A 13,275-nucleotide genomic window follows, 5' to 3' on the forward strand; every position below is an offset into this window, starting at 1 on the left:
ACCATATGTGCCTTGGCAGTGCTTTAGTAACACTTTACCTTTAAAACTTCAACTTTTAAAAATAAATATTTAACATGTAATTCAGAACAGATCACATTAGGGTCCACAGTTCTGAAATTACAAAATTATTTTATTTAACCTGCTTTTCTAATTTGATGCAAGTTTAATTAGAAATTGTCAACAAAATTTGAGTTTAAACTTCATCACCCACTGAGAAAATGCAATACAAATAGAATTATTGTTTGTGCAAAGAATTCAAATGATCTTTGTCATTCACACTTTTTAGTGACCTAAAATCTGAATTAGTATTTTTTTTACATAAAATGTAAAAATCCTAAAAGTTTGTGTTTACCACAGGATTAAATGAAAACGTGGTCTAACATTTTTTGCACCCCACTGCATTTTTCACAGTAAATATTTCTAAAGGTGCCGTTGACGTAAAATTTTCACCATATCTTGGTAACAACCCAAGTAATCCATCCATACATATAAAACAAAAGAAAAAGTTCAGAAATTAAGTTATGTGTAATAAAATGGAATGACCCCCCAAAAATAATGGAACTACTGATATTGATTTAATACAGTGACAAAAGCCTTTGTTGGTAATGACAGCTTCAAGACACCTGTTTGGAGAAAGGTGGGATTTTGGCCCATTCTCCCACAGACACTTAAAATCTAGAAGTTTCTGTGGGCCTCTTCTATGAACTCTAACCTTAGTTCTTATTTTCTATTGGATTCAAGTCAGTGATTGGCTGGCCATTCTAGCGGCTTAACCTTCTCTCTCTGAAACCAGTTGAGAGTTTCCTTGGCTGTTTGGGATCATTGTCTCGCTGGAATGTCCACCCTTGTTTCATCTTCATCATCCTGGTACTGTAGGTGTTGGGACTGAACCAGCTAATATTAATTTCCACTGACTAGGGGCAGGATTGCTTTTTAGTCACTGATAGATTTCAGCTGGTGTCTTGGCTTTCTGTGCCTTTTTTGCTCACATGCTATTCATGTGTTCAGTACTTTTTTTCCCTGTGTCATTCCATTTTATTACAAATTTAATTCTGAAATTACATGTTTTGTTTTCTTTGTATGTATGGGTTGTATTACTTGGGTTGTAACGGACATCTGGTGTAAAATTCAAGTCAACAGCACCTTTAGAAATATATTTACTGAGAAAAATGGTGATGCATTCAATACTTATTTTACCTGTATATTTCTGGGTAGATATAACATAAAGTTATCATAAAGTGTTACCAGTCACCCCTTTATAAACTACCATTACGTTCCAATTTATATAATGGAACAACAGATTGTGCTCACACTAATGTATATTCTAAAAACATCAACATTTATATAGGCCTATATCGTTTAATTTTAGTAACTGATGCTTTTTATGCTGAAAGTTCAAAATGAAAAATTCAGTCTTGCCCTGATTAAACTAAAATGGCAAGGCAACCACACTATACACATACAGCAGTGGATTGATTGATTGATTGATTGATTGATTGATTGATTGATTGATTGTTTGATTGATTGATTGATTGATTGACAGTCAAACAGCAGGGCTGCGTTCAGCCCCGACAAAACGTTGCACAACGTTTTTTAAACAGAAACGGTGATGCGTTGAACAAGTTCTGATGACGCAAGAGTTGCAACTATGGCAGAGAAGGCCATTCTTTAGTGTTCTTTGTGAAGAATTTTCGGAGCCATCTATTTGGCGTCACATACTGACTTTATTTGTCGTTCATACGGTTTTAATACCCTGTATTTTCTTTCTCATTTTTAGGAAAATCACTCAATTACCATTGTTTATTTCTATACCAAATGTCTTACTTGCAATGAAGCTAAAAATATAAACAACTACATCATTATTTTGATATCCTATATTTTTACAATAAAACTTGCGACAAACATGTCTTCTGATATCCTCAGTTGTTGCGTATACCGAGCTGCAACGGACACATTTGTACATTATTTTCCTTGAAGCCATTGTGCGAGTTCACTTTAATACCGAGTGCTTTATATACATGTTGCTGCTGATTTTACTGCAGTTCTGACACACCCACCAAACGAGAGAAAACACATCTCAAACCCCGTTGCACACCGGTGCACGCCGTTTCCAGGAAACATGACGTTCAACATGGAAACCGTAGCAAAACGTTGTGCACCGTTTTGAACTTGAACATGCCCCAGATGATTTGGGCTGTTGCAAATGAGTATTTCAGGTTTCGGGTTCATAAACTATTTTAGGTTCACTTCTCAGTGCTGTCATTGCCTGGTGGTGAAAGTGTTTAATTTAACATAATTATGTCTTTATATTTAATCTGATTGGCTGCACAAATTGGCTATTAAACCAAAGTCTGACTATAATAAAGACTAGTTTCTGTATCAAGCTAATTTGTGACTTAGTTTCTTCTCTCACACTGTATAAAATTTGTGATATCATAACTGCTTTAGTGTCCCCAAAATGCATTGTGTTTGTTAAATCCGTAGGTTAATCTGGTGTCTTTGAATGCCAGGATGAATTTGAATGAGTGTGCACAGTATGGTACGATCAGCAGAGTTCAAATTAATCCGATTAGGGAATTACAGTATTCCAAAACACATTTTTACTTCTTATCGAAATACCTCTTCTCATTTGTTGTAACAGCTGTCCGCAATCATTAAGCATTCAATCAATTAACAGACAAAATATTGTTAGGATTAATGAAAAATAATGTTTTCACTGATGTAGTTGTTAAAACTGGCGTGGAAATCAAAGATATAACTTCCTGATACTCGAGGCTTTTCATGCTCAAATAGAAATATTCAGTCCTCTGCTTTTGACTTGAAGGGCAAATCAAACACGTCACACACACACAGTAGAGCAATAACGACAGAGAAACATAGCAAACACGCAGGAAGGAGGTTAATGACTGAATGATCAAAGGTCTGATGGGTGTTAGCCCTTACAACACAGGAACACAAAACACTCCTATCTGTACGTTTCATAGACTGCTATAAGTATCAAAGAGGTCCTAGAAAGAGAGGGTGAAAGGACAGTCTGAATGAAACTTTACATGTTCAATTAAAAATAATCTAGAAAAAAGGTGAATGATCAAGATAAGCATATAAATCAAGCTGTTATCTCTGTATTTAGTGAAGCATAAGGAGAGAAAATTGGAGGAAATGTTTTCAAGTCTTTATTTACTCAAAATGTCACAATAATACTGAAACATAATTATGATCCTTTTTCTTTGCTATTTTGGGCAAACATAAAACTAAGCCTTTATCAATTGTACAAGGCTTACATTTATTTGGTGTAACTAGACAAAATGCGATAGAAAACAATGTTTCACATACATATATTATTAATAAGATAGGTAGATAGGTTAGATATTATAAAGGGTATTGATATTGATATAACATGAAAGTCTCATCTTTATTTCCTCAGAATCATCTAGCTTTTGCAAACTCCAGCCAAACAACTTTCTGACAATCCTCCTTGTCATTCTTTATCTGTAACCATGGAGACGGTGGTGATCGTGGCCATAGGTGTACTCTCCACCATCTTCTTGGCATCATTTGTGGCGCTGGTTGTTGTGTGCCGTCATCGTTACTGCCACCCTCCGGACTTCCTGCACCACTTCCATTCCAAGTATGAGTGGATAAGACACGACCTCATTCCCACACTGAGGATGAAACAGGGATAACCAGTTTGCATTCCAACATTTCATTCTTAGCCATGGTAATAATGGAAATGAGTTTTTTAATCTCTTTCTGTACCTCCTGTATTTCAGACCTACCGTGGACCTGATGGGAGCGATGGAGACTCAGAGTGAACCGTCAGAGCTGGAGCTGGATGATGTGGTCATCACCAATCCTCACATTGAGGCCATGCTGGAGAACGAAGACTGGATCGAAGATGCCTCGTATGCTTTCTCACCCCGTTCATCCTCACAATCATAGTACTTTATTAATAATACTATTCTAGCTATGACACTTTATTGATATCTTTTCCTTTCCCTCAGTGGTCTTGTGTCCCACTGCATTGCAATTCTGAAGGTAGACTTTTGTTCTCAAATTAAGCATTTTCAAGACCAAATACGCAATATAATATAATATAATATAATATAATATAATATAATATAATATAATTTAGAAAAATGCATAATACTACTGTTCAAAAGTTTAGGATCAATGTGATTTTTTAATGTTTTTGAAATATCTTTCTTTTACCAAGGCTCCATTTATTTAATAAAAAATGCAAGTAAAATAATAATAATGTGAATGTAATAATAATAATGATAATAATGTGAAATTATTTCAATTCAAAATCTTTGATATTTTTAATATATTTATTTAAGTGATGTGAAGCTGTATTTTCAGCATCGTTACTCCAGTTTTCAGTGTCACATGAAGTTGATCAGACACATCTGAGAGTGTGGGAACTGACGCTGAGCTGCTTTGTGCCATCACAGGGTGGATGATGTGGTTCGATCTATGTACCCTCCAATGGACCCCATTCTTCTGGATGCCAGGTAACTTCTTATGCTGGCAGGGACTACTACATGTTTACGTTTTTTCAAGGAAGTGCATTGACTTTACCAACTCGTTTTTGGACCAGGGCGACAGCATTACTATTGTCGGTCAGTCACTTGGTACTGGTGACATGAAACACCTGTCACATGTCTGGCAGCCTGGACTGGATCGACCAATCACTGCATGCCGCTGAGGATCACATGGTCGTGTTTAAAGTTACTCAAGAACATGTGCACGAATGCACCTTTAAAGAATATGATATTTAGTGGATGATACCTCAGCACATCCATGATATGAGAGAGAAAGGCATCTTAACTTAGCCGTACTTTCAAACTCACTCTTTCACTGTATCTCATTTTTATGTCGGTTACAAGTTTAATCACTAGTCATACTGTCTGATATGTCCTCATGCTGGATTTATATGTAGATGTTGATGACAAAAAGAGACAATCGAACGCAAAAAAAAAATGGTTTCGCTAAATAATGTATAAACCAAACAAGGTCTGTATTTTCTTCCGTGTCTCTTATATTTGAGACTACATAGTGTATTTTTTAAATAATATAAAATGTTTCAGATGCAGAAATTGTGGGTTATTTCCTTTTTTCCCAGTTCAGTGTTTTTTAGTAAGTATTAAGTCAAGTCACAAATTTATATGTCACTATCGTACAATCATGTCAAGTTAATAAAGCACTTTCATATTAGTGTTTTTCTCTTATTTTTCACTCTCATGATGTTCAACGTTCAAATGTTTGGTTTCAGAAACACTTTTTTTTTTAATTTTTAATGAAGTCTCGACTATGCTCACCAAGGCTGCATTTATTTGATCAAAAATGTTTATCTGAAATATTAATATTTATTCGAGGGTTTTAAATAACCATTTAAAATGCAATTTTTTAAAGATTTCTTAATGAAGGAAAATACTTTTTTTGTAACTTTATAAATGTCTTTACTGTCATCCATTTAATGCATCCTGAATAAACACTGATTTCTTAAATAAAAATCATACTAACCCCAAACATGTGAACCGTTAACTAGCTGGTTGTGAACAGTTTGCAGCAAGTAAAACTCACTCGCATTCTTTTGTCTATCTGATGCCTAGACATGGCCTGGTCACATGAAGTCTAAATCCACACTTATTCCTTCCCTCAACCCCCCACCACACTCACACTTTTAGCAGCCACACACACACACACACATTCAGGACTCTGTAATTTCAAGTATTGAATTCAGTCATCAATCACATACGACTCAGTTCCATTGCTAAGAATATATTGCAACATTCAGTTGTTGATTATGAGTGTTTTCTTCTTTTCATTTCCTCTTGGAGCAATCTTGTTACTGACATTCCTAGTTTGTTCCTCTATTTGTTCTTTGATTCTTGTACTGTTTATGCATTTTTTTTTATTATTTTTAAAGGTGACTTAAAGTTTCACAGTGAAAAGAGGTCATGACATTTTTATTTTCAAATAAACATTACTAAATTCATCTGTAAGTTCAGTGAAACGATCAGACCTCTCACACCTGCTGCTTTGTGTAGTGAAAGGAGGCAGATGGAGAGATGAAGAAAGAGGGAGGAGAAAGGGGAGGAAGGAAAGAAAAACATGACAGTTATTTCTCAAAGTCAGAGGAATCAGTTCTGTCTAGCTTTGGGTAGAAAGCTTTTGGCCAAAATGAGCGCTGGACGCCAGGCATTTAAAAAGCAGCAGACTGAAAAGAAGCAGAGCGAAAGGACACACACTGTTGAACACACTCACAGTTACACTGTACACATGAGTGCTGTCAGGAACATGTCATCTTACAAAACATCTTTTAAAACGTTGCTTTACAGTGCTGCTGACACTCAGTAAAGCCCTTTACTTTTCTTCAGGTCCATTTTTTGTAAATCTGATAAGACAGTTGTATTCATTCCATGTCATTCCCAAAGCAACCTAAAACAAAAACAAAAAAACAGTAAAGTTACTTAAACCATATATAACAGTTTTTCTGTATTTTTGATTAAGCAAATGCACCCTTGGTGAGCCTAAAACCCGAAACGTTTGCATTAGTGAAATAATTAAGTATCTTAATTATTTAAATCTATGTAAGATAAAACAGCATGTTCAAACAAATTCAACTGTAATTTGTTGTTTTACATGTCAGTATAATACAATTGGCAACAGTATAAAAACAACTGATGACAATTTTGAAGGTCATCTTGTGAGTCAGCCATACAATAATCTACATGTACATGCACAATAATCAAGTTTAAGTGTTAAACCTTGAAATCATGCCTAGACAGGTTCTCCAGGTTTAAAAGATCCTTCGGGTAAAGGTCTCTTTAGAAGATCCTTAAGGGGGAACTGGGTCTTATTAAGAGCAGCTAGAGCATCCTGCACCAAAGTCAGATTTTTACGCACCGTGCAGTCCTGGAAAAACATTTAAATGAGATGTCAGTGGAAATCATGTTCCTCTGTATATGTGTATGATAATAATGATGATGATGATGTGTCCTCACTCACCTGTACTTCCTGTGTCAGTATCGTCTCCCACGAAGGGAATATATTAGTAAAGGTGAGAGGCTCTGCCCCTTCATCAATAAGATATGCCATGGGAGGCCGTCTAGGATTCCTCTCTGAACACAAAACACCAACAATAACTTCCAAATCAGAAACAGAAGGCTGTGCTTTCTAATATCCATCTGCCCAGACTCACCTTTGCAGTACTGTAAAGCAGTCTCCATAGCACACTTCTTCTCTTTGTCCCAGTGGGGGCGCTGTGAGACTGAAGATTCACAACTTTGCCATAAATACACCTCCAGATAGTTATCCAGCAGGAACAGTGCTGCCAAGAGAATGGTACAACATCATAGCAGTGTGAGAGAAAAATAATGCCTATGTGACTTATACATATATTTATGCATGGCCTTTGAGGTTGTCCAAATAAATTATTAGCAATGCATATGATTATTCAAAAATTAAGTTATGATTTATTTATGGTAGGAAATTTACAAAATATTTTCATGGAACATGATTTTTAATTAATATTCTAATGATTTTTGGCTTTGCTACCAAAAATACAGTAATACAGAAAACAATATATTTATTTCTATAGCTACAAATATACCGCAGTGACTTAAGACTGGTTTTGTGGTCCAGGGTCACATATTAATTTAAGATTTATCTAATTTGTTTGTGTGTCAACTTCCTTAAGTAATAAACAGATTGCTTTAAGTGTAGTGTTAAACACTTGTTCTTCTTTGTACAGTATGTGAACTTGCTTGCTCTCACCTGGATGTGGCACATCATACATCTTATCCTGGAGGAAGGGCATTGCTGTAATAACACCACTCATGTGGGAGGGGCTAATAAGCTCCACCCCTTTGAAAGTTCCTGATTGGGCACTCAGGTGATAAAGACGGGGCGTAAAATTAAATTTACCAGGATCTAGAAGGAATGAAATTCATCTCTTGTGAAAAAATGGTTTCAAATGTTCATTACGTGACAAGAAGTAACAAGTTCACATGGGATTTTTCCAAGTTTGTTTTACATCACACCTTGCAGCATGCAGTCATATGACTTCCTGTCCTGTGGTCCAATAGCATTCCAGAAATCTGCAGGTTCTTTCCCTTCCTCCACTTCCTGGACATTCATAAAGCTGCCAGTTCTCAGACTCAGCTCTGGTGGGCACCTTATCATCACATTAACCACATAAAATCAAACACAATCTGGCAATGTGCATATTTTATTATGTTTTATGAGTTTTCATGATCTAGAGTTGTAAAGATGTTGCTCACATTTGTGTGAGGCGTTGGGCGGTCTGCTTGGCCACCTGACGTGCTTTGCTGTGGGCTTTGCAGCCATGCCACAGGCAGATCGCCCCCTGCTGGCTGTTCAACAAGATCAGTGAGCCACGAGACCTCAGACTGGAGCAGGAGCACTGTACCTCCAACAGACTGCCCTCCACTGGGACGTCACCCCTCACACAGAACAGACGCCAGCCTCCTGAAACACATAGTAAACATATGACGTCAGATGTATTAACTGGACCCAAGGTAGTGGAGAGGATAAGATATTTCAATGAGCAGACCTGTGTCTCTGCTTTGTTGTTGTCTATAAATGACCATTCCTCCCTGGAACAACTGCAGAAAACAGGGCGGCTCCTCCCCTTCTGTTACAAACACCTGAGAACTACACTGATTGGTCAGTGCTGATGACAGGTCCCGCCCACTGACACTGGAGTGACGCCCCTTCCAGATGAAAAGAGCAGATCGTTCCTGACCTACTGCCATTTCATCTCCTGTGAAATTGTACAAAATATTAACTGACACAAATATAAGATTGTTTATATACCTATACAGATTAACTTAGCCATTACAAAATAGATAAAATATTGAAATTTTAAAAGATGTAAATGTAAGTTCTACAGTATATATACAGAGTATGGAGACAGAGCTAATTAATGTTATAAAGGTTAAACAAACAAAAACACAACAGTTTATAATATTTTATTGCATTAAAATTTTAATATTATTAAATAATTTATAATATATTATTTTATACTATATAATATATAGCCAAATACGGTGCATTTTTCTTACTTTGTTAATTTCGTTGTTGATTTTAATTTAGTTTATTTTTCTAGAAGTGAGTGTTGCACCTTTTCCCGAAGCAATATTATTCTTATTATTCTAAATGATTATTATTATTATACTTTCATTCTTAAAAATATAATGTAGTCTAAGCAGTCTAAATCAAGCATTTTCAGAATTATTTCTAAATAAATTCATTATTCTAAAGTTTTAACAAACAAATGAATAAATAAATAATATTGCTCTTGATTATATTTACACCTGGTTCAGAATCGCTGCCCTAACACATGTAAAGCCATTCAGTTTAAAAGGTCTTAGCCACACATTCACTCACCTAAGACTGTGAGGCTGTATGTCCAGCATACAGCATATGTGCTGCCCTCACTGAACTGTCCCAAGCTCTCTGGGGAGACCTCACACTCCTCACCCTCTGAAATAAGCCATGTTTTCACTGCAAGAGTGTGTAACTCCGCCTGCTGGCCATCACTCAGAGTGACTGTGTCCCGTCCCCTTCGTACATCCACACCATCCAGAACAATCTGAGACACCCCTGAGAGACAGACTCCACCGAAGAGAGCTCTGGCATCACATGACCACTGCTCAGCTGACACTGGACACTGAGATGACTTTACTGAGACAGTACTGAGCTAGAAAGAGAGAGAATATGCAAAATATAAAAGTGAAAACCAGACGAATATAAAAAATGTTGAGGATGATGGAATCTAAGAGCATGAAAGTAAAACATATGAGATGTTGTTATCAAAATTTGTATATATCAGTCTCCTCACCTCTTGTATAGATGGAACAATGTTATTTTTGTTCACATTCGTCTGTTCAAATGAGTTTGTAAACTTCTCTTTGAACAGTATCGTCTCGTTTTGGTCAAACACACGGCCAAAAAGTGCCCAGTCTGGCCGTCCAATACCCTGCCTGAACATCAAATTGGTAAATTAGTTTGTGATAACAAGTAATAGGTTATTCCACTGACTGTTTTCATCTTAAAATTCATCTTTATTCATTCAGTAGATCCAAAAAAAAAATTTAATAGTATTATTTTAATATAACTTTAAAATATATTTTACATTATTTATACATTTACATGTATACAAACATATGGAGTTCATACAGATCAAGCGCTGCTGTAATAAAAAAGAAATGGACAAAAAAAGGGACAAGCCATATATTGAGACATTCTGAAATTCATGCAAATGTTTCAAATGGTTATGCAGATAATATAAAAATGTATTCATTTAAAAGAATACAGAACAGAAGTATTTTCACTAGAGGACTTTTAGACCCCTCCGAATATATGAAAATACTCAGATTCCAGTGAACGTACTTGTGAATATGGGCACTGCCACCAGAGGGATCCAGAGGGTTGATCCTGCAGTTGCTGTAGTCATATGCTCCGTCCCAAACCTGCTGAGCCAGCTGAAGGGCCAGTTTCCTCTCGCTGGGGCCCACATCTTTCCCGTGCCACAAATAGAGCTCGCTGCCGAAGTCAAACAGCAGAGTCTGAAATTGAAAAAGTACCGTCATTACATTTCACGAAACATATGCATATAAAGTACATGTCATTCTTTAGGGAGATCAGGACCTGAGAGGAGTTCAGAAGACTGAGGTCCGGTACGACAGCCCAGCCCTCCTCAAGAGGACTGAGTCTGTCCCCCTGCAGCCTGTAAATACAGTTGGACTCTGATATGGCCCTCTCATAGTGCTCATCATCATCAGCACTGTCTGGACCTGCAGAGAAAAACACACATACAAATGTCATTTGAGCAGTTTTAAAAAATGAAAGTGTTTATCATAGGAAAATTTCTGTTGTGTCTCTTGCCTTTATACTGAGTCTGTCCCCCGAGAAGTTTCCAGAAGTCTGCTGCCTGCGGGCTGTCTGTATTTACACCTTCATCCAGGTGAACAACACCTGTTGCCTGACAACCCAGATCCCTCTGGGTCACAATCACCGAGGCCATTTCAGACGCCTGCAACAAACCATTAGTCAACAGCCAGGAGCTCAAGCCCATTCCTTAAAATCCCATTCACAAGAAAAGACAACACTGAACTTAATAACAAAATAATATTTAATGAAATAGTTTTATTGTATTTATTACATTTATTTCAATAAAATAAAATGTATCTATAAATAAAAACACTTCCTTAGTATTCCATATCTTATTGAACACCCAGGAATATACTGCTTACAGTGGAAAAGTTACTGTATTGCCTTAAACAGGAATCTATAGAAGCCCATTTGCCACTTTTTTTTTTTGCAATGGTAAGATTACATCTCACAATTCAGACTTTTTTTCTCAACATTGTGAGATAAAAACTCCCAAGTCCTATTCTGAGGGGGAAAAAACTTATACGTTCTGAAAGTATTATAAGATATAAAGTCGCAATACCTATTTCTCACAATTCAGATTTTTTTTTTATCAGAATTAAACATTTTCTTTAGACTTTAAAGTTTAAATCTTGCAGTTCTACGTTTTTTTCTGGCAATACTTACTTTATAACTTGCAGCTGCGAGTTTATATCTCACAACTAAGAGAAAAAAGTCAGAATTGCAAGATGTAAACTTTAAAACTCACAATAAGCCTTTATTTTTATTCAGCGGCAGAAATGGGCTTCCATAGGAATCACTCTGTTTCTGTGTGAACTGATGTACCTTTTCTCTTTCAATGGTGTTGGAGAGTTTTCCCGTCCAGAGGAAGCAGTGTGAGGGTGTGACCAGCAGAAAGCAGTCGCCACTGTTAAGAGAGCGTGATCCGGGCTCCACCAACCGCACCTGCACCTGCCTCCACCCTGGATGAACAGAAACGCGCACAGACCACATTACCCACATTACCCTCACATGAGGATCTTAAGAAATCTCCAAGCATGGAACCCTGAGAAATCAAGTGTGCTTCCATGCCTGATACAAACAATGGAATTTTACAATGTATACTACCATTCAGAGGTTTTGGGTCAGTACAATTTTTTTATCAATAATTTTATTGAGAAGAAATGCATTAAAGAAGAACATTGAATGAATAATAGATACAACATCATACCTTTAACCTGGATGAGCATAAGTTTGTTGTATGGCACTGTGGGTCTGCCCCCTTTTCCAGAGGATGAGACATCGGCCGGGGTGCAGTTAGAATTTTTCATAGCTTGAGTAATAAAGTGATATAAAAAAGAAATATGATGGTGCTAAATTTGTTTAATGTTGTTAACAAATTAATCATGACAAAATAGTTTAATAAGCTAAACCTAACAAATTGTCAGTGCCTTGACTAATTCAGGATGATTTTCATTGTAAACCTGTATTATTCTCCATTTCGCTGTTTTCTTCAGACTGCATAAAGTCCTGCTGGATATCTTCTCGAGCAGCAAGAGCACGCAATGGATTCCTCGAACCCTGGGTCCTGCGGGACGGTCGAACTGAGCGCCTGTGCTCGGCTACAGCTGAGCTCAAACTAAACACAAACAGAGTGTTAGCGTGTATCCTCTCACACACTGAGAAATCCCTCACAGATCTGCATTTACATTGGTGTGTTGGTCTGACAGAGAGTGCTCAGGTCTGGCTCTGTGTCTCCTCCGGTGGTCGCACACGCTGGTAGTGCAGAGGGTTCAGAGGTCATCTCAGCACCAAACATCTGACTCTCTTGGACTTCACTGGCACAAATGGTTTGTGTTTCTGTGAAGAGTGTGGGAGAGTCTTCCTCCTCACAGCTTGCCTAAAATAACAGACTAACTGAATTAGCTGATATTATAATGTACTTTTTAATATCCATAATTATACTTAAATGTTTGAACAGACTACTGTTCAAAAGTTGGGATTGGTAAATGTTTTTAATGTTTTGGGAAGAAGTCTCCTACGTATATAAATAATTAATTAATTGTCTTCTATTTAAGTATATTTTAAAATGTAATTTATTCCTGTGATGCAAATCTTCATTTTCAGCATCATTGCTCCAGTCTTCAGTGTCACATGATCCTTCAGAAATCATTCTCATATGATGATTTTCTGCTCAAGAGTTTTTTTAAATATTATTATCAATGTTAACATTTTTTGTAGTTGTTTTTATTTTCATTTAATGCATCCTTGCTGTATAAAAGTATTAATATATTTCCTTTCTTTTTAATCTTACTGACCCCAAACTTTATAACAGCATTGTCTATGTATGTCAAAAATACCTTGACTCTCCCCGTC

At 36.6% G+C, this 13,275-nt stretch overlaps 1 protein-coding gene across 1 annotated transcript in view; it reads right to left on the minus strand.

Moving 5' to 3' along the window:
- Positions 1–5,907: 5,907 nt before the first annotated feature.
- Positions 5,908–13,275, minus strand: part of LOC113097489 (supervillin-like) — a 33,764-nt gene continuing 26,396 nt past the window's right edge. Inside the window, exons 13-30 of the mRNA XM_026262706.1 lie at positions 13,260–13,275; positions 12,609–12,799; positions 12,384–12,538; positions 12,131–12,232; positions 11,746–11,882; positions 10,915–11,062; positions 10,678–10,823; positions 10,420–10,595; positions 9,868–10,010; positions 9,415–9,729; positions 8,579–8,788; positions 8,286–8,493; positions 8,046–8,179; positions 7,780–7,935; positions 7,205–7,333; positions 7,012–7,124; positions 6,771–6,918; positions 5,908–6,441 (exon numbers count right to left, since the gene is read on the minus strand). The exon at positions 13,260–13,275 is cut by the window's right edge and continues 59 nt beyond it. Coding sequence (XP_026118491.1) covers positions 6,784–6,918; positions 7,012–7,124; positions 7,205–7,333; positions 7,780–7,935; positions 8,046–8,179; positions 8,286–8,493; positions 8,579–8,788; positions 9,415–9,729; positions 9,868–10,010; positions 10,420–10,595; positions 10,678–10,823; positions 10,915–11,062; positions 11,746–11,882; positions 12,131–12,232; positions 12,384–12,538; positions 12,609–12,799; positions 13,260–13,275 — 2,614 coding nt within the window. The 3' untranslated portion in view covers positions 5,908–6,441; positions 6,771–6,783. The remainder of the gene's footprint in view (positions 6,442–6,770; positions 6,919–7,011; positions 7,125–7,204; positions 7,334–7,779; positions 7,936–8,045; positions 8,180–8,285; positions 8,494–8,578; positions 8,789–9,414; positions 9,730–9,867; positions 10,011–10,419; positions 10,596–10,677; positions 10,824–10,914; positions 11,063–11,745; positions 11,883–12,130; positions 12,233–12,383; positions 12,539–12,608; positions 12,800–13,259) is intronic.

The sequence above is a fragment of the Carassius auratus genome, unplaced genomic scaffold (assembly GCF_003368295.1).
Source record: "Carassius auratus strain Wakin unplaced genomic scaffold, ASM336829v1 scaf_tig00216320, whole genome shotgun sequence".
NCBI classification, from domain to species: domain Eukaryota; kingdom Metazoa; phylum Chordata; class Actinopteri; order Cypriniformes; family Cyprinidae; genus Carassius; species Carassius auratus.